General features: G+C 41.0%; 1 protein-coding gene across 4 annotated transcripts in view; it reads right to left on the reverse strand.

The window, feature by feature from the left end:
* The window catches only part of CREB5 (cAMP responsive element binding protein 5), a 686,421-nt gene that overhangs the window by 43,948 nt on the left and 620,416 nt on the right, over positions 1-22,057 (reverse strand). For all 4 annotated transcript variants that reach the window (XM_075315324.1, XM_075315323.1, XM_075315327.1 and 1 more), the window contains one exon: positions 17,355-17,678. In XM_075315324.1, the coding sequence (XP_075171439.1) occupies positions 17,355-17,678 (324 nt within the window). The remainder of the gene's footprint in view (positions 1-17,354; positions 17,679-22,057) is intronic.

A 22,057-nucleotide genomic window follows, 5' to 3' on the forward strand; every position in this document is an offset into this window, starting at 1 on the left:
CCCTTCCTGCTCGCTTTGCATTGTGTGATCTGCACAGTGACAGCATCAGCTCTGTTGTCAGCTCAGATCAGTAATAATCTGCCAGCAACAGAGCGGTGTCAACACCCAGCATGCAGGAGACTAATGACATCACTAGCAGCGGCAGCGCTAGGTTCCTGTATGCTGGGTATTGACACCGCTCTGTTGCTGGCATATTATTGATGTGAGGCAACAACAGAGTGGATGCTGTCACTGTGCGAATCGCACCGTGCACAGTGTGCAGGGAGGGGCATAGCAGGGACAAGCACAGCCTTTGAAATGAGCGTCACTGATGGCACTTTGTTTCACGGAGGGGGAAGAGGCTGTGACAGTGACCGTAGCATCTGCCCCCTACTCTGATGATGTTACATTTGTGCATCACAGCATTGAGGAGTCATCAGAGAGGAAATAGGAAAAAAAATAGAATAGCAGTTAAATAAATAAATAAATTTTAATACAAGTATATTAGAAATTAACTTAGATTACATCCCTATATAGATAGGGAGTTAAATGGAAATTTATTTTGACTTCAGACCACATTTTTAAGCAAATTAAACAGAGTGCAACACTCTTTTCCTTTGGGTTATTGACTAACAAGTCTTTTAGGCTATATACCTGTCTTTTCAGATTTGCTGTGCTTTCTAAACAGCATGTAATTGTGTGAGACTGATAACTTATGTTTAAACAAGACTGCATATTTATGTTTGAATTCAACATTAAAATGTGTGAAAGATGTGCTAAAGTTTCATGTGAACAATAAATTAATTCTGAAAATGATGAATCAAGTGAAAAACATCTGGAAACCCTAAACTCTGCCCACAATGTTAAACTAAAAACCAAATCAGACAAACAAAAGACTGACTTTTAAAAAGGCACAAATGTCAACACAAACAAAAAAAAGTAACAAAAAAACACAACAAAAACCCAAAAACAAATTAAAAAAAACCCAAATATATAAAATAGTGACTTTAAAAAGGCACAAATATAAAATCAAACAAAAAAGGTGCAAAACATTAAAACCTCAACAAAAAACAGGTGCAAATGATATAGTGAATTGGCTCCTTTGTGTTTGTGGGTTTTTTGTCTTTGGGACATGGGGCAGTGGGGTTTCAATTATTAGAATTACCCAAAGTAGGCTTCTAATATGTAAATCTGGTACTGAAATTTATTTATTTTACTCACTTAAGTACCATCATTAATTCCTCAGCGCTTTACAGACTTCATAATTACTGTCTCCACTAGGGATCAGAATTTAACTTCCCTATCAGTATGTTTTTGAAATGAGGGAGAAAACTGGAGTGCCTGAAGGAAACCCACGCAAACACCAGGAGAACATACAAACTCCTTACAGATGTTGTTTTTGATGGAATTTGAACCCAAAACCACAGCGCTGCAAAGTGATAGTGAAACCACTGAGCTACCAAATCACATCTGTACATTTAAATGTTAAAACAGTTTTCTTACGAGGTGTATTAAGTCTGGCTCTAAAATGTCTGTAAATTGGGTTTCTGATCTGGCAATAAATCCTAAGGGGTACTTTGCACACTGCAACATCGCTAGCTGATGCTAGCGATGCTGAGAGCGATAGTCCCCGCCCCCATCGCAGATGCGATATTTTGTGATAGCTGCTGTAGCGAACATTATCGCTACGGCAGCTTCACACGCACTTACCTGCCCTGCGACGTCGCTCTGGCCGGCGACCCGCCTCCTTCCTAAGGGGGCGGGTCGTGCGGCGTCACAGCGACGTCACATGGCAGGCGGCCAATAGAAGCGGAGGGGCAGAGATGAGCGGGACGTAAACATCCCGCCCACCTCCTTTCTTCCCCATAGCCAGTAGAGGCAGGTAAGGCGATGTTCCTTGCTCCTGCGGCTTCACACACAGCGATGTATGCTGCCGTAGGAATGAGGAACAACATCGAACCTGTCGCTGCAGCGAAATTATGGAAATGACCGACACTACACAGATCACTGATTTACGACGCTTTTGCGATCGCTTTTTCGGTGCATCTAGGCTTTACACGTTGCGACGTCGTTACTGGCGCCGGATGTGCGTCACTTTTGTTTTGACCCCAACGACATCGCAGTAGCGATGTTGCAGCGTGCAAAGTACCCCTAAGTCTTATGAAAAGGCTTGTTTAAAAAGCCACTTTTAACTTTTAGGATTGCTACTTCCAATAGGTGGCGCTAGAGTTTGTCTCCTTACTCACTGGAGGGACAATTTGAATTAAGGCTTATGAAAAGGCTTGTTTATTAAGCCACTTTTGACTTTTAGGATTGATAGTTTCAATAGGTGGCGCTAGAGTTTGTCTCTTTCCTCACTGGACGGACAATTTGAATGAAAAGGCTTGATTAAAAAGCCACTTTTGACCACTTGTGCCGTCCTATAATTCCCATAGTGCGTTACACTTATCAGACAAATCTGCTCCTTTTTCTGCCAATATTGATTAGTCATTATCAAAATTCTCAATTTTAAGGTAAAATCTGTATTCATTGATGACAGACTGTCCCATTACGGGGATAAGAGATGGCAGCTGTTACTGATGAGATTCTATGCAGATAGAAGAGGGAGGAGGGGCGGAGTTCTGTTTCTAGCTCCTCCCTCTAGCTTCTCTCTCCTCCCATTGTCATAGAATCTCATCAGTAACAGCAGCCATCTCTTATCTCAGTAATGGGAAAGTCTTCACCGAATACAGATTCTGCCTTGGAATTGAGAATCTTGATAATGACTGATCAATTCTGACAGAGAAACAAACAAATTTGTCTGATAAGATATATTACAAAGTTGCTTATTTTCATGTATACTATTGATTTATAAAATAAAAATTAAAATGCTTTAAAACTGTCTTTCTTTATGTGATTTGGTAATCATGATGTGTCTAACCGCGGGTGCGTTTTTTGTTTGTGTTTTTATGCGTTTTTTGCGGACAAAAATGCACAAAAAACGCAGCGTGAAAAAACGCCTAGTGCGCACATAGCCGTAATCTTCTCTGGGGAAGCGGTCTTTTCTTTTATCCTGCATGATGCTGCCTATTTATGATTGGGTAACGTCATGCAGGGGAAAAAGTAAATATCTGCAAAGAAGCATCTCTGTTACATGTTATAGACAGAAAGCCACAGAGAAAGAGACAGACAGAGACTGGGAGAGAGACAGAGAGACAGTTATTATCTCGGACAACGCCGGATACTACAACTAGTATACATATAAACTTTACAAACTAATATGTCTGCAATGTAGAGGAGAAATAAAAAAAATGTTTTATTCAGATCTTCAGCCGCTTTATCATGGTGTGGCTAGATAAACACATGAAAGAAATAGTGAAAGGTCCTCTTTAAGGTAGGTTCCTTGCAATCTCTGGGACCTTAATGCATGTTAATTTTACAAGTTGGTAACTAAAGGCCGCTTTACACGCTACGACATCGCTCAAGCGATCTCGTTGGGGTCACGGAATTTGTGACGCACATCCAGCCGCTTTAGCGATGTCGTTGCATGTGACACCTATGAGCGATTTTGAATCGTCGCAAAAACTTTCAAAATCGCTAATCGGTGACATGCCCCCCTATTCCCAATTATCGTTGCTGGTGCAGCTAGCGATGTAGTTCGTCGCTCCTGTGGAAGCACACATCGCTATGTGTGACACCGCAGGAACAAGCAACATCTCCTTAGCTGCGCCCGCCGGCAATGAGGAAGGAAAGAGGTGGGCGGCATTTACGTCCCGCTCATCTCCGCCCCTCCTTTTCTATTGGGCAGCGGTTTAGTGACACTGCTGTGACGTCGCTGTGACGCTGAACGAACCTCCCCCTTAGAAAGGAGGCAGTTCGCTGGTCACACGTCGCTAGGCAGGTAAGTAGTGTGACGGGTCCACGCGATGTTGTGTGCCACGGGCAGCGATTTGCCCGTGTCGCACAACTGATGAGGGCGGGTACGCACGCTCGTGATTTTTGTCACGATATCGCAGCGTGTAAAGTGGCCTTTAGATGGAATCATGACAGAACAAAAGGGTATTGTAAGAAGATTCCTTCCAAAGTTTTTAGAAAAATAATTAAACTAGACCACACATTTTGCTCATTCCTTCAGGGAAGTTATTGAAACTTTGATGTTTCCAGAATTTTAGGGCATGTTTTTTATTGGTTGATGTTGTACTGATTATTAGTTGATTCATTTGGTAGAATCACTGCAGAAGAACTGTAGTGGAGCACACAGTTACCAGTATGAATGAGAGTCTGAACCTGATGAAGAGTAGTCAGTTTGGTGCAGCATTGAAGAATATAGCAAAAGCACATTCAAAAACCATTTAGAGTCAGATCTGAAATCTATATTAGCCACACTACTTTGGGATCCTCATAGACTATTACAAATATCACATTTTGCAAAAGTCATCTATAGTTTGAAAATATGTCGAGACTGAAAGAATTTGCTCTGGTAAGCATTGGGTTGGAGCCTTGTGCACCCAATGCACAAGGCTCCAACCCATTGCTTACCAGAGCAAACAGAGCTCTGACTATAGTTGTCCTTATAAAGGGAGCAATAAATAAAAGAACAATGTTTTAGAAAATTGTTGTCTCCTAATGTATTCATATGAGTTCAACAAAGGACTGCTTACAATATATTCTTATGCCTCAAAGGGCATTATATTATTTTACTGGCCAGCAAATACAATACAACATTTCTCAACGGCTATAGATACTACATCACAAATTACGTTGTAGTGTTAACCTCTTATCGCACATCTTCAGTTCTGGCAAGAGTTCAAAGGCACAGCCACTACCTTCTAAATTATTTCTGACATGCAGGCTCTGGTAAGGAAAAGATTTGTAATGGGGCTTTTACATTGACTAGATTCCCATTGATCAAAGTGCCATTACACAGTATTCACGCTGCTCATAATTTAAGGAGAGCCTAAACCTGTAAAGCTAAGTGCTGCCCTTGGGACTCTGACAAGGTGCGTGCTTCTAAGATGGCATATGAGTGGCATGCAGATTTACTGTTATTAGAGATCGGGTGATCAGTATGCAGCAGATTAGGCTCTAAAAATAATGACTAAAATATATTGTGATAAGGCAGCCCTGATATGGTTAGCACTGTAGTCCTACAGCACTGGGATCTTGGGTTCAAATCTCACCAAGGACAGAATCTGCAAGGAGGTTTTTTTCTCCCTGTGTTTGTGTGGCTTTTACTTTCACACTACAAAGATTAACTGATAGAGAATTCAGATAGTGAGTGCCAATTTTTTTGGTATATGTGTTTATTTCTTTTCACTTACAGATTCAATTTTTTCAATCAAATTTTCTTTGAAATTAGATGGACAACAAGCTGATCATAGAGTATCCAACTACTAAAACATCCAGTGATCAAATGATATCTATAAGAGAACTTGGCAAAGTATTTTATAGTCCTGCAGCAACAGCACAGGTGAAATTACACCATTTTTATTAAAAAAAAGTCTAATACCCAAACTCAGTTACTGGTTTTGCCTTAAATGTTTAAAAATAATGCCCCTAAAAAGCCCCATATACACTGGAGATTAAAATTAGGGCACACACAATTTCCTAAAGGTTAAGGTCATGGTGTAGTTTTATGCAAAACAAGAATGCCGCAGAGACACCATCACATGTTTCTCAACGCTGGCAGGGGCAAATACCTGATGAGGGGCAAATACCCTGAAACAGCTGTCTGTGGATGGATACCATGTTTGGCATATGCGGTCTCCTTGACTGGAGACTACCCTTTCCGTGGTTGTTCCTTCCCGGTGAAAGACCTGGCTAGTTCTCTGCCAGCGTTGAGAAACATGTGATGGTGCCTCCGCGGCATTTTTGTTTTGCATATTTTCCCAGGGGGCCTTGTTCTAGTGTCACTGCGTTGAGAAACACGTGATGGTGTCTTCGCGGTGTTGGATGTTGATCTCCCCGAGGTCAACCATCCTTACCTATGTAGTCTTCTACTAGGCATTGCTCCCACTAGCCAGTTTCCTACTCCACACTGATGAGGGGAAAATACCCCGAAACAGCTGTCTGTGGATGGATACCATGTTTGGCATAGGCGGTCTCCTTGACTGGAGGCTGCCCTTTCCATGGTTGTTCATTCCCGGTGAAAGACCTGGCTAGTTTCCTGCCAGCGTTGAGAAACATGTGATAGTGTCTCCGCGGCATTCTTGTTTTGCATATTTTCCAGGGGGCCTTGTTCTAGTGTCACTGCGTTGAGAAACACGTGATGGTGTCTCCGCGGTGTTGGATGTTGATCTCCCCGAGGTCAACCATCCTTACCTATATGGTGCAGTCCTATGTGATTATATCCTAACATTAGTAAACTAGCAGTATTTTAAGCTTATTTCATAAATTGAATTAATTGTAAAGTGCCTAGTAAAAATGTAAATGAGATAAATGTAAAACAGCACTGATCAAAATTACAGAACAAATTATTGGTGTTAATCTGGCACCTGGTGTTAATTTCCTTAATTATCTGACAAGCCCTATGTAACTGGCAGCCTAATTTCCAGTTTCCACTGACTTTGCAAAAATGGTGTGCCATTCCAAAGTGACTGATACCCTTTGGCAGCAGGTTGTCTAGATGAAGGCCAAAGGGATGACCTTATCAGCCATACCAAGAGAAGTTAGTTGTTCAAAGTCTGTGATTTTGAGAATATTGCATCTTTACAACAGCACAAACTCTTTCAAGTCCCCTAAGAAAGCTGGTCGCCTTTGAAAGACAAATGCAAGGGGGGACAGGATAATGCAGAGAATCTCAATGGGTAATCGTTTAAACTCTGCAGCTGAAATTGCACGGCAGTTCAGCACTGAGCAGTGTAAAGCCCGCTACACACGCTTCAATATATCTCACAATCCGTCGTTGGGGTCAAGTTGTAAGTGACGCACATCCGGCATCGTTTGTGAGGTATCTGCGTGTGACAGCTACATGCGATCAGGATTGAACGCAAAACCGTTGATCGCAAACACATCGTATCATTCTCTAGAATTGAGCGTTTTGTTGCATGAACCTAGTCAATTGTAACGTGTGACATCCCTCATACGATTTTGGTGTCTGAGGCTATGTGCGCAGGTGTGCGCTCTGCACCGCAGCTTAAAAAAGGTCTGCTTCAGAGCGCAGCTGAAAAGCTGCGTTCTGAAGCGCCTCACAATGTCTGTCATTCACTAATCTCTGTCAGTCCGTCACTATCTCTGTCCCTCACTCTCAGTCCATGTCAGTCTATCCCCCTCTCTCATATACTCACCGATCCCCGATCCCTGGCGCTGCATGGCATTCACACTGCTCCGGCGACTTTTACTGTTTTGAAAAAGCCGGCCGCCCATTAAACAATTTCGTTTTCCCTGCTTTCCCCGCCCACCAGCACCTATGATTGGTTACAGTGAGACACGCCCCCACTCTGAGTGACAGGTGTCACACTGCACCCAATCACAGCAGCCGGTGGGCGTGTCTATACTGTGTAGTGAAATAAATAATTAAATAATTAAAAAAAACGGCGTGCGGTTCCCCCCATTTTTAAAACCAGCCAGATAAAGCCATACGGCTGAAGGCTGGTATTCTCAGGATGGGGAGTTCCACGTTATGGGGAGCCCCCCACCCTAACAATATCAGCCAACAGCCGCCCAGAATTGCCGCATACATTATATGCGACAGTTCTGGGACTGTACCCGGCTCTTCCCGATTTACCCTGGTGCGTTGGCAAATCGGGGTAATAAGGAGTTATTGGCAGCCCATAGCTGCCAATAAGTCCTAGATTAATCATGTCAGGCGTCTATGAGACACCCTCCATGATTAATCTGTAAGTTACAGTAAATAAACACACACCCGAAAAAATCCTTTATTAGAAATAAAAACACACACATATACCCTGGTTCACCACTTTAATCAGCCCCAAAAAGCCCTCCTTGTCCGGCGTAATCCAGGATGATCCAGCGTCGCTTCCACCGCAGCTGCATGGAGGTGACCGGAGCCGCAGCAGACACAGCCGCTCCGGTCACCTCCATGCAGCAAATGAAGACAGCCGTGCGATCAGCTGCTGTCACTGAGGTTACCCGCGGCCACCGGTGGATGCAGCGGTGGCCGCGGGTAACCTCAGTGACAGCAGCTGATCGCGCGGCTGTGTTCATTTGCTGCGTGGAGGTGACCGGAGCGGCTGTGTCTGCTGCAGCTCCGGTCACCTCCATGCAGCAGCGCTGGATGCGACGCTGGATCATCCTGGATTACGCCGGACAAGGAGGGCTTTTTGGGGCTGATTAAAGTGGAGAACCAGGGTATATGTGTGTGTTTTTATTTCTAATAAAGGATTTTTTTCTGGTGTGTGTGTTTATTTACTGTAACTTACAGATTAATCATGGAGGGTGTCTCATAGACGCCTGACATGATTAATCTAGGACTTATTGGCAGCTATGGGCTGCCAATAACTCCTTATTACCTCGATTTGCCAACGCACCAGGGTAAATCGGGAAGAGCCGGGTACAGTCCCAGAACTGTCGCATCTAATGTATGCGGCAATTCTGGGCGGCTGTTGGCTGATATTGTTAGGGTGGGGGGCTCCCCATAACGTGGAGCTCCCCATCCTGAGAATACCAGCCTTCAGCCGTATGGCTTTATCTGGCTGGTTTTAAAAATGGGGGGAACCGCACGCCGTTTTTTTTAATTATTTAATTATTTATTTCACTACACAGTATAGACACACCCACCGGCTGCTGTGATTGGGTGCAGTATGACACCTGTCACTCAGAGTGGGGGCGTGTCTCACTGTAACCAATCATAGGCGCTGGTGGGCGGGGAAAGCAGGGAATACAAAATTGTTTAATGGGCGGCCGGCTTTTTCAAAACAGTAAAAGCCGCCGGAGCAGTGTGAATGCCGTGCAGCGCCGGGGATCGGGGATTGGTGAGTATATGAGAGAGGGCTGCTAACTTCAGTTACTCAGGAGATTAGCGGTCACCGGTGAGTCTTCACTGGTGACCGCTAATCAGGACGCGACACAGACACAGCCGCAGCATCACAATGAAGTCGGGTGAAGTTCACCCGAGTTCATTCTGACAGTGCGGCTCTGTCTGTGTCTGCTGTCATCTGCCATTCAGCTCTGCTACATGGCTGTCTGTGTCTGCTGTCAGCGGCCATGTAGCAGCGCTGAATGGCAGATGACATAGTAAAAACGCATCCCACATTACACACGCTTGGCAAGTCAATAAATAAAAAAAAAAAAAAGGTGCTCAATGCATACGTCACAGAACACATGATCTAAAGGATCGCACACAAAATTGACCAATTTAACATAGACTACTAACGCTCGTGTGACAGCAAATGAACGACCAACGTGAAATCTCATAGATCCCGTATGCAACCTGGGCTTGTCACATCGCAAATGCGATTGTACAACTAATTGCAACGTGTAAAGTGGGCTTAAGGATCTGTCACGTCCTACAGTGTCACAAAGTTTAAGAGCATTTGGACTGAAAGTCCACTCTGCAAGGACCAAACCTCTCATTAGCAGAAAGAATCAAAAGACTAGACTCATAATGGTGAGAAGCATGTTGTGTGGACAGAGGAAAAATAGTCCACAGTTCATTTTAGTGATGAAATTAAGTTTAATTTATTTGGGTCCGATGGCAAACATTATGTTCGTCGACAAACTGGGGAAAGACTGAACCTAACGTGTGTTAAGAAGTCAGTGAAAGGTGCTGGAGGACGTGTCATGGTTTGGGGAATGTTTTTCTGCAGCAGGAGTTGGATCTCTCATACAGCTACATGGCAGAGTGAATGCAAGTGTGGATCAGAACCTTCTTCAACAACACATGGTTCCTCACTTGCGTTCATCACTCAATCAGCCAGCAATTTTCATGTGGGACAATTCCCCCTGTCACACAGCAAAATGGGTAAACCAGTTCCTTGAAACAGAAAACATTGAAACAATGAAATGGCCAGTCCAGAGTCCTGATCTAAACCCAATAGAAAACCTCTGGACAATCCTTGGTGACATATTTATGGCCAGGAAACCCACAACAGTCAAAGAACTGTGTAAGAGACTGAAAGAAGAGTGGACCAAAAATCACACCAGAGCAGTGTGAGAGACTACTGATGTCCTGTGGCCGCAGATGTGCAGAAGTCATTCAAAGAAAAGGCCTGTACACTTCCTACCGATAGGTGACTTGTTACCTTCAGAAAATGTAGTTATAATCTTTCTGTGCTACAGTCATTGCTGTTCTCTAATTAATTTGAAAATAGGTTTCCTAAACCAGACATTCCCCAGAGACATCACAGAACATCTGACAATCTTACAGGTTTGTTTTTTTTTAAATCTAAATCCTAATATATTTTTTTTAATTCTGCAAATTAAAAATCTGAAGTTGTAATAAATAGGACACAAGTAACGCTGCCTCTCATCACCTTACACGGCTGTTTTCTGGGGCGTCTGTAGGACAGCCTGTTTATTTCAAAGCTGCACCTGTAACGGCTGTTCTGATTTTTATCTTTTTCGTAATGAGCTCTGTAAATGAATAGGCTCAAAGAGCAAATTTTAACTTTTCAGCATGGCTGTCACATAAAAGACAGTCTGTTAATTTGTACACAGAGTATAGCACAACATTTTCGAGACTTAGGAGCTCTGTAATTTATGTGTCTGCAGCCTTGTTTGTAACACATCTGCTGTCTGACTAGAATTTCAGCCATAAAGGTTTTCCTCCTTAATGTATTTACTGCACAGATGAGCATTTATGAGGCTGATTTAAACACCTCTACTCAGCACATATATAGCGGGCTGCACCCACAGACAACAAGTGCACACTAGACACCAGGGGCGAGCAGCATCTGAAAGCCGTCTTGTATTTTCCTTCAATGGTTACTTAAAGGAAAATACAGCAATTTGGAGCATAATTGCTGTCTCCTGACGTCAAAAACGGGTAATTATTCATCAAGTATGTTTTTGGTTTGGGGCAATTGTTTTTTCCTGTAGAAAGAAGTACCGTGTATTTTGGAGCAATCTATTTAATGCGCGCTTCAGTCAAGCACCTGCCGAGATGAAGCAATTCACTAACGTGTCAATAGTCTATCAGCATCTCTATGTTAGTTTTTAGTTATGCTAGAGTGTGGATATGAGCTTTCCCCTGCTGTGACCTCATAATGCACTGTATATCTCGACATTGGTATGTTATACAGAGAGAAAGAAAACAGGACTACACTCACATGTTGAGAGCTGTACCTCTATACTGCTTGATTCAGGGGTGGACATATCGTTGTTGCAACATGTGCTGCCACACAGGAGCCCCAGAGGTCAGAGGGCCCATTACCAACCCTAAGGGTATGACCGCACATTGCGTTTTTACCTGCCTTTTTGCAGCTTTTTGAGCTACAGCGTTTTCATGCCAAAAGGCACGAGTTTTGCTTTTCCATAATAGTCTATGTAAAATGTGGATTTCTAGTCCGCACTTTGTGTTTTAAAACGCTGCGTTTAATTTGCATATTTTGTGGCAAAAACCATGCGTTCAAAGAAGCAGCATGTCAATTGTTTTTGCCATTTTGGGTGCGTTTTGCTAACATTGAAGTCAATGAGAAATGGCAAAAAACAAGAAACTTCAAATTTCCTGCATTTTAGGTGCAGAAAACATGCGTTTTGGACTTCAAAAACGCATGCTTTTCTGACATTAAAATAATGAAATAATATGTCCCTTTATACACACACAGTCCGACAATGAAATTAAAGAAAATTATGATTTTATTGCTGTTTTAGCATTAAATATTATAAAACCGCTATAATTTCATGAAATATAACTTTTTTCTTTATTAATTCACAAATTATAAATGTATTGGTTTTTTTTCTATTTTTTCATTCTGTTTGACTGTGTAAACTTTATTTAGCAGTGTCTTGATGTTCAAAACGCATCTGTCAAGACGCAGGTGAAAAAACATGTAAAAAGCGCTGAAAACGCATCTAAAACACGGTAAATACGCATGCGTTTTTAGCGCTAAATTTCTGGAAAAGGCAACTTTGGCCAAATCAATTAAGGCAAAAACGTGCATTCTGAACTGCAAGTAGGTGAACGCAAAGTGCGGTCATAGCCTAAATCAGGTGGATTTGTACATTATAAGGTGCTATTAGACTACAAAGGGCCTATATATAGAGATGAGTGAACCCATTGAAGTTCGGTTCAGCAGATATAGCCGGACTTTAGATAAAGTTCAGTTCGGGACCTGGACTTAACATGAACCCCATTGGAACTCACTATTTGAGCAGTTTGGCCATAAACAGAGTCCTTCCGGAGGAGAGAGGGCAGATTTTTTTCATTATTTTTTCTTTTGTCTACACTATATCCGATCACGCTGCTTTTACCCCCAGTGAGAGCCACTTAAACAATGTATGTGGCTTGCACTGGGCCGAGCAGCGAGCATACCTGAGCACAGTGATGGTCAGTGTAAAGCACCCGAACTCCAAACTTGAACACTGATTTGTTTTTTGTTTTTTTGAAAGTCCGCTTTCGGTATGTACATCTAACTTTACAGTTCGGATTCGCACATCTTTACCCATATATTGTTCTTACACAAGGGCCCTCTTCTGTCTGTATCCACCAGTGGCTGGATTCATACTTGAATTATGCTGCTGGATTGTGAGCCAAACACACAATGGGATACAAAACAGCCAGTCTTTCCCTAAGGGTATGCTCACATGAGTGTGAAAAATGGACGAGTGCAATGCGAGAAAATCTCGCATTGCACTCTAACCAATGCTAGTCAATGAGGGAAAGTAGTTGGTCAGGTTTTCTCGCACCCAGATTCTGGATGCGAGAAAAGTGGCAGCATGCTGCGATTTTCTGCTACAGCCATATCCCTCGCACCCATTCAAGTGAATGGGTGTGAGAGATACATCGGACTGCACTCGGATGTTATCCCAGTGGAGTGTGATATACGCACAGGCTGACAATGGAGGAGATGGGGGGATTAACCTCTCCCTCTCCTCCGCAGCGCCTGCAGTGAGCTTCACAGCTGTGACCTGATCATAAGATCGGGTCACAGTCGCATGACACTCGGCTCATGCTCGCAGCAGAGCCTGAGCTGGGGGTCATTAGCATATGGCATCCGATGCTCTCGAATCGGATGCCATACGCTAGTGTGAGCCCAGCCTTTATTTTAGATGCTTTAATTAAAAAACTGCATTATCAACTAATGCACAATCTGCAAGTCTAAATTCATCCTTATTAAACAAACAAACAAAAACTAGCAAAGGCCTAGTTTGTTATACATACTCAGATTTTTTTTTAAAAAAATGTTTGTTTTATAATTAATAACATACTATCATCAGTTAACAACAGTTTTCTTAAAAAAAAAAAAAAAAGTTACATTTAACCCAATTTTTGCTGTGTCGGTGGTACTTTAGAGTTGATATAATGAGAATAAATTACTGCCAACAATGTATTTTTATTTGTAGCATTTTTTGAAGGGCAAGCAAGTCAAAATGTGGCATGCTGTGGTGTTTTTAGCTATATGTTGCAGGGCATTGCTTCTACAAACATCAGTAGTTTATTTTTTACTGTATTCAAAGACCAATTGTCTACTTTTTTGGGGATCTTTCAAATCTTTGAGATATCTTTGAATCACATCATCTTTGAACCAAGATTTGTAATATAAAAATGTCTAAAAAATGGAACAAAAAATATCTCTTTTAATAAGTAAAAACACAAAAACTGGCCAAATTTCAATAAATATTACAAATATTACATGTATAGAGGTCATATCACCAGGATAAAAGTGATAAGTTCTTGCTCTTATTTTAATCCAGCTGCTCCCATAATTATTCAGGGATTTTTTAAATCTGCTATACAGTACCAGAAATCAAGTCCTTTTAATATAGTGCTCAAAATATGCATATTTAAATGGTCTTTACCAAGGGGGCTTAACTCACAGGATACTCTGGGGACATGTATTTATGGTACTCTTCATAATTACCATGTGAGCAACACCCCCTTTATAAAAACAAGAACAATTTGCATATTTGGAGTTCTAAATAAAAAGACCTACTGTATATCTCTGGGATTGTATGGCAGAAAAAAAGATAAAAAATAGAATACTCAGGGGAACAACGTGAATAAAATAGGATCAAGAACTGGACACTTCTGACCCTTTCACAGGTCTTCAAGTTATATATACATATATATATATATATATTTTAAATGCTGGTGTTTCAAAATGTGTTGTTTCTTTTATGCATTTCAAAACATCAGAATATAACACTGTTTCCAGTGCTGGATTCACAGCAACACTGCTCAGTGGTAAGGTATGTCTTCCATGCTGCTGCTGCTTCTGAGGCCTCCGTCACACATCTGTGCTTCCGGTACGTGTTTGCCATTTTTTACACGTACCGGAGACACGTACATACGGGGACCTAGGTAATCGCAATGGTTAGGAAACACTTAAGTATTTAGGAATGGAACGTGTATCCGTTCGTTACGTACTTACGTGTCTCCGTGAGTTCCATACGCTGACATGTCTGTGTTGCTCCGGCAGCATGGGTGTCACACGGCCCGCACACGTACCACACGGATGTAGTGTGGATGCGGTTCCCTGTGACACGCGCTGGAGAAACACACATGTCAGGTTAAAAAAAAAAAAAAAACCACACTCACCTCCACGAGCCCTGCAGTATTTGCCATGGCTGTCACCTGCATCCGTCCCCCAGTGCATTTGAACAACGCATCTTCTTCACTGGGGACCGGAAGCAGCGTAAGTGTGGCATGGCCTGTGCCGGACACTAAGATTCAGCACCGCAGACAGCTCCGGAAGAATCAGGTGAGGCGGGGCTTTCCGTTCTCCGTGTGTTATTACGTATAACACACTGAGAACACGTACGTGCCATAAACACGGCACACGGGGAATAAACCACCCCTTTAACACGTACGTGACAAAAACGTTACGTTTTGAAACGTAAGTGTGGCAGAGGCTTGAGACTGTTTTATAAAGGTTCAGGTTCTCCTCTATGTGTACTGTGTCTTAAACATCATAGCAGTTACTCTTTACTAAACTGTAGCTGAGAGTAGTAAATCCTGACAGATGTGGAGACTGCATAGGGGACAACTGATGAAAAATGTAGAATTCAAGTTAAATAATGATCAGAAATATTGTTATTATTACTCAACATACATAACAGCTTATTCTGAAAAATGTCACCTGAATTGACAAGCATACTATCAAACCTATAGTGAACATAAACTTGCAAATTTAGCCTGTATGTCAAACTGAATTAAAAAATGTTGTTCTTTGGGCAATAATTATATTCCTTTATTTCCTTGGTAAGGCATCTTTAAGACAGGATGTCCTTATATTTATAATAAAAGCAATATAGTATGTATGTAAGATCTTTTTAGTCATTAATGTTGTAAAACATCCCTTTATAATAGTCAGACTTTTTTCAAAGACCCTGATTTCAGCAATGTATCACTTATTGGGCTGCATGCTGTCAATTTCAGAAAAATACTGTTTTATTTGCTGCACATGTACTAGTTCTCTGAATGCTGAGCTCTGTATAATCCCGCCCACACCACTGATTGGCAGCTTTCTGTGTACACTGTGCATAGACATAAAGCTGAGGTGGGGTGGAGTTATAGAGCTTCTGAATATGGAGGACTACATTCTATCACGCTTACAAGTTTTCTGTTGATAATTTCCTGCTGATAAAACAGTGAGTGTACGTATCAAAATTATCACAAACAGCCTGGTAAATGATACATTGCTGGAATCAGGGTCTCTGTCTATGCAACATGCGGCTCTCAGATTAGCTGGCAAAAACCTGTTGAAGGATTCCTTATAAACCACAACATTTTGGCCAATGCTGAGTGGAACTTAGTAAGTATTAAATAAATTGAAATACTATGTCCCAAGAATGACAAAAGTATATTAGTAGTGATACCTTTATAGGCTAACCAGAAAAATTATATTAGCAAGCTTTCAGAGCACAGAGGCTCCTTCTTCAGGCAAATTACAAATGAATTACTTAGACCAAACACAACATTTAAATGAATGTTACAACAGGACATGGGAAAGATGATGTCTATAAAGGTATCACTCCTAATATATTTTTGTCATTCTTGGGATTTAGTATTTTAATTGATTTTTCTGGCTAACATGGTACCACAATATTACCCTGTATTGCACATTGTAAGTAGTAAATAATAACACAGTATGTAGTTAGTCCTTAAGGGCGTTTTTCCCATAAAATGATAGACAATAAATCAATGATTACTGAAAGTCCAACTACAGAGACCCCAAATGATGCTGAGAACAGAAATCCTAAATTCTCTATGTGAATGCATATTTGATGATCACTCTAGTCACAACTATGGGACTGATGGACAGGCTATGTTTGTTTGTTCTATACAAGTGAATAGAGCAATAGTGGAGCATGTACATCACTGTCACATTCATAAGGCTATTTGCGCACGTAGCTTTCTGCCCTGCAGAAATTTCTGCAGCGATTTGAACAGCACACGTGCGCTTCAAATCGCTGCAGAAAGAGTCCGTAATGAAAAAAAAAAAAAGCCGATTCCATGCGACATGTCACTTCTTAGAACGAGCGCTTCAGGCAGCAGCCGAAGCAGTGCGCTCTAATACGCCACGTGCGCACGTCCCCTGCACAATCTCCATAGATTATGCTGGGGACACAGGACGCATGCAGTTACGCTGCGCTACAAAGCGCAGAGTAACTGCATGCAATTACGCAACGTGCACACATAGCCTAAGGAGGATATCCGAGCCTATATTCTAGGGATCAGTGGAAGTTGCAATAGTCAGACTCTCTGGTTTATATATTCATCACTCATCCTGCAGACAGGTGTTTAATATATTTAGTAGGAAAACCCCTTTAGTTTACCATTAGTGGTGGCTGCAAGCAGTCTGAATGTGATTTTTGTCAAAGTCTATGCAGAGGGCAATAGTGCTCTGGATCAGAAAATGGTGTAATGGCCAATATAAATATTTGTGAAAAAAATCAATCAGCACATAATTTTGTGACTAATAGGTCTAGACTAAGGTGAACATTCAGTTAACATTTGGTGCAATTACATTTTGAAATCTGTGGTTTATTACAGGATGTTCATTCACATGATTGATATGTACCACAATCACTTTATCCATAAATTTTTACTTAGAAATTTTCTAGTCCAAATTTGAATATTAAATTCGTTCTGTGCTTATGACATTTTTCTTTCTAGTTCCATTATCACTGGTAGTGTTCTATCAGCAGTATTTCATGTTATTATAGTCAACTTCTCTAATATCTGTGTCATCATTTTTATATGTAAATATACATATTACTGACAATAAGTGATTGCAATAATAAACGTAAGAAGGAAATTCATGGACACTGACCTGTGCTTGTCCGCCACTGTGCAGGGGGGCATGTGGTGACGTCTGGTGGTGTGACTGATGTGGGTGTAGATGTGAATGAGAGTGATGATGAGGATGTCCTTGGTGATGAGGTTGAGAATGGGGATGGTGTGCTTGCTGCTGGTGCTGCTGATGAGAGTATGGGTGATGTTGCGTAAGATTTTGATGCTGATGAGGATGGGAGTGCATATGATGATGTGGAGTCTGTTCCTGTCGGGAGCTCATCATTTCCATCATGTGTCCCATTGAATTCATATTTCCATTGGATATAGTTCCAGGGTGATGGGATAATGCTGCTTTTAATCTCTACAAAGAGAAGAAAATAATTATAAATAATTTTAACATTAACATAAATATACATATAAAATGAATATACAAATGCAGCAGAATGAGTTTGACAAGTTTCAAATACCGATTTTCTTCAACTGTTCTATTTCCACAGATATTTCGTTATGGCCGAAAGTGTTGGCACCCTTGAATTTGTTCCAGAAAATGAAGTATTTCTCCCAGAAAATTATTGCACTTAAACATGTTTTGTCATATACCTGTTTGTTTATTTCCTGTGTATGTATTAGAACAACACAAAATACAAAGACAAATTGGATATAATTTCACACAAAACTCTAAAAATAAGTTAGACAAAATTGTTGGCACCTTTTCAAAATTGGTATGAAAAAAATTGTTGAGACCTTTCCAAAGTTGTGGGTAAACAACTTTGTATCAAGCATGTAATGCTCAAACAAATTCCCCAGTGGCAAGTAACAGGTGTGGGCAATATAAAAATCACACCTGAAACCAGATAAAAAGGGGAGAAGTTGACTCAATCTTTGCATTGTGTGTCTGTGTGTACCGCACTATGCATGGAGAACTGAAAGAACAGAAGAGAACTGTCGGAGGACTTAAGAATCAAAATTGTTGAAAAATATAAACAATGTCAAGGCTACCAGTCCATTTCTGAAGATTCTTATGTCCCTGTGTTCACAGTGCGCAACCTAATTAAGAAGTTTACAAAAGCCATGGCATTGTAATTAATCTCCCTGGGTATAGATGGCAGAGAAAAATTGATGAAAGGTTTCAATGCAAGATAGTCTGGATGGTGGATAAACAGCCACAATCAAGTTCTACAGAAATTAGAGTTATCCTGCAGGCTTAGTGTGCATCAGTGTCAGCGTCAACTATCAGTTGACATTTGAATGAAATGAATTAAATGAAACACTATGGCAGGAGACCCAAGAGGACCCACTGTTAACACAGAGACATAAAAAAGCTGAACTGCATCTTCCAAAATCCACATGAGTAAGCCAAAATGCTTATGGGAAAGTGTCTTGTGGACGGATGAAACCAAGATAGAGATTTTTGGTAAAGCTCATCACTCTACTGTTTACTGAAAACAGAATGAGGCCTAGAAAGAAAAGAACACAGTACCTACAGTCAAATCTGGTGGAGGTTCAAAGATGTTTTGGGGTTGTTTTGCTGCCTTGACTATGTGCAAAGTATCATTAAATCTGAAGATTACCAAAATATATTGGGCCGCAATGCAGTGCCCAGTATCTGAAAGCTGGGTTTGCATCCTAGGTTATGGGTCTTTCGGCAGAACAATGGCCCTAAACATACTTCAAGAAGCACCTACAAATGGATGGAAACAAAGTGATGAAGAGTTCTAAAGTGCCAGCAATGAGTCCAGACCTAAATCTAATTTAACACTTTTGGAGAGATCTTAAAATTGCTGCTGGGAGAAGGTGCCTTCATATGAGAGACCTGGAGCCGTTTACAAAAGAAGAGTGGTTCAAAATTCCAGTTTAGAGGTGTAAGAAGCTTGTTGATGGTTATACAAATCGATTGATTGTAGTTATTGATTCCAAAGGGTGTGCAGCCAAATATTAAAGGCCCTGTCACACACAGAGATAAATCTGCGGCAGATCTGTGGTTGTAGTGAAATTGTGGACAATCAGTGCCAGGTTTGTGGCTGTGTACAAATGGAACAATATGTCCATGATTTCACTGCAACCACAGATCTGCTAAAGATTTATCTCTGTGTGTGACGGGGCCTTAAGAGTTGAGGGTGCCAACAATTTTGTCCACCCATTTTTGGAGTTGTCTGAAATTATTTCCAATTTGACGTTTATTCTCCTTTTTTTTGCTTTGTTGCAATACACATAAAGGAGATAAATGTGAATAACAAAACCTGTGTAATTGCAAGAATTTTCTGGTAGAAACACTACATTTTTTAGAACAATTTCAATTTCACTTTTGGCCATGACTGTCAGCAGAAAGGCTCAGATGTACTGTAGGCACTGGGTGACATCATGGCACCAATAGGAAACTTATAGATGTGGGAAAAACTATTTCGTACAAATGACTGATATATGACCAAATTTACAAATACCTTTTAGTTGTTTTGTTGTCTTTTTAAAGGGGTTGTCCACTACTTGTACAACTCCTGAATCCGAATGTTTCCCCCATTTCGAATAATAAAATTTATACTCACCTCTGGAGCCGTTCCAGTTGTGTCGGCATGGTCTCTCCTGAAAACACATAACTGTGTGACATCACGTGATCCCAGTGGCCAATTAGCATCCACTTCAATCTTCCCACCTTTAGACAAATCATTTATATCTGGAGGAAGTGAGTGCTGCTGCCCTCTCTTCCTCCAGATGTATGTGATATGTCTGACGATAGGAAGGGTCAAGAAGATTTCTGATTCTCCACCAGGATCACATAGCGCCAGAGAGTTACGTGATCCCGGAAGAGACAGTGTCGACACCACTGCAACGGCGACGACACCGGAGGTGAGTATAAATATTATCTTAAATGGGGGATACATATGGATTGAAAAGGGGTTATCTGACTAGTGGACTTTAATAAAAAAAAAAAAAAATAATAAAAAATACATAAAAATAATTCTAAATTACTATGAACCAAAATTGTAACTGTAGGCAAAAAAATCTGCTTATGGGACCAGTATACAGTTACATATTTATAATATATGTACCCATTAGCACTGAGGCAAATCCATTTTCTTCAATCAATTTGCGGTGCCTGCAATTTCTCTTATGTAATGGCAGCTCAACCAATTCAATCAAGAGATTTATTACTCAAAGTTAAAATCTAGTGGAGGAGTTAAAGCAATCTATCCACGATAAACTGTAGAGCCCCTTAATGAGATGACTACTGTACTCGCATTCTAAACAGTCTGTGTTTATAAAATGTAACCTGAATGTGAACCAGGGGCCTGGAAAATCCTAATCTGTAAAGTGACTGATTGCTGATCTCTCAACGTGCTCCATATGTTCAATATTATGTTAGAATAATGACCTCAAATTACATTGATACACTCTGCCAAAACATTAGAGCTCTGTATTGCCTCTCGTAGGCTAATTATAGAGTAGATATTCTCCTCTGTAATATTAAATTACATTACCTAGCAATGTTGAAGACCACCATACCTGACATTACTTGAAAGGCTTATATGTAAACTCGCTGATATTTGTGTAAATACATTTTTATTAGATTTTACACAAATGAACCTAACATTAAGTTTACTTAAAAACACATTAAATCGATAGTAACACAAAGATGGGATTATTTTATGACATTGGGGATATGTATGGAAGAGCATATTATGACATTGGGGATATTATGGAAGAGCATATTAATTTATGACATTGGGGATATGTATGGAAGAACATATCAATTTGAAGAGACAGACTGACAAAGAGACAGACTGACAACGAGACAGACAGACAAAGAGACAGACAGACAAAGAGACAGACTGACAAAGAGACAGACTGACAACGAGACAGACTGACAAAGAGACAGACTGACAAAGAGACAGACTGACAAAGAGACAGACTGACAACAAGACAGATAGGGAAAACAGACAGACAGACAGACAGACAGACAAGGAAAGAGACAAAGCGAGAGATAGACAGAGATACAAACAGACAGAGAGAGACAGACAGGCAGAGAGAGAGAGACAGAGAGAGACAGACAGAGACTGGGAGAGAAACAGAGAGACAGTTACTATCCCGGGCAACGCCGGGTGCTACAGCTAGTTTGCATATAAAACTTAGAGTCTTGTTGGATGGAAGAGACTGATCACTTATTAGAAAGAAAACAAAAGATGAAAAATATTCTGAACAACCACCAATGATGTATAAAGGTATTTTTGTGATGAGCGGTGAAACTCTGCCCACAGCTCAGTCACTCAGGAATACTGAGGCCGGCCCCGGTGATGTCAGGTAAACTGGAAGCTGAGGTGACATTGCTGGATCTCAGAGGTCACAGAGCCCCAGGGGTCACTGGATGGGGATGAGAGGACCGCAATAGCGCCACTCAGAGGCAGAATGTACTACACAAGGTATTTGACAAAAGCCTTCCCTATGAGTTTTATTGCAATGTGGCCAGTAAAGGTGAGTAGTAAACAACCCCTTTTAAATATGAATTATTAAAAAGCATACACAGAATGCAAAACAGTCCATCACTTGGGTGGAAAACTGATTTTTTTTTCTGCAGATGCAAAACACATGTAAATGTGAATAATGGCCCACATATAGAGTAATATTAGAGATGATCAAATGTGCCAATATCCAAATTCACCAAGTCACATGAATTTTACAGGGATATTTGATTTGCAAAGAAGATGGTCTACAAAATGAATGCTTTTTATTATTCAAGAAAACCCC

Source organism: Anomaloglossus baeobatrachus, chromosome 6, assembly GCF_048569485.1.
Source record: "Anomaloglossus baeobatrachus isolate aAnoBae1 chromosome 6, aAnoBae1.hap1, whole genome shotgun sequence".
Lineage (NCBI taxonomy): Eukaryota > Metazoa > Chordata > Amphibia > Anura > Aromobatidae > Anomaloglossus > Anomaloglossus baeobatrachus.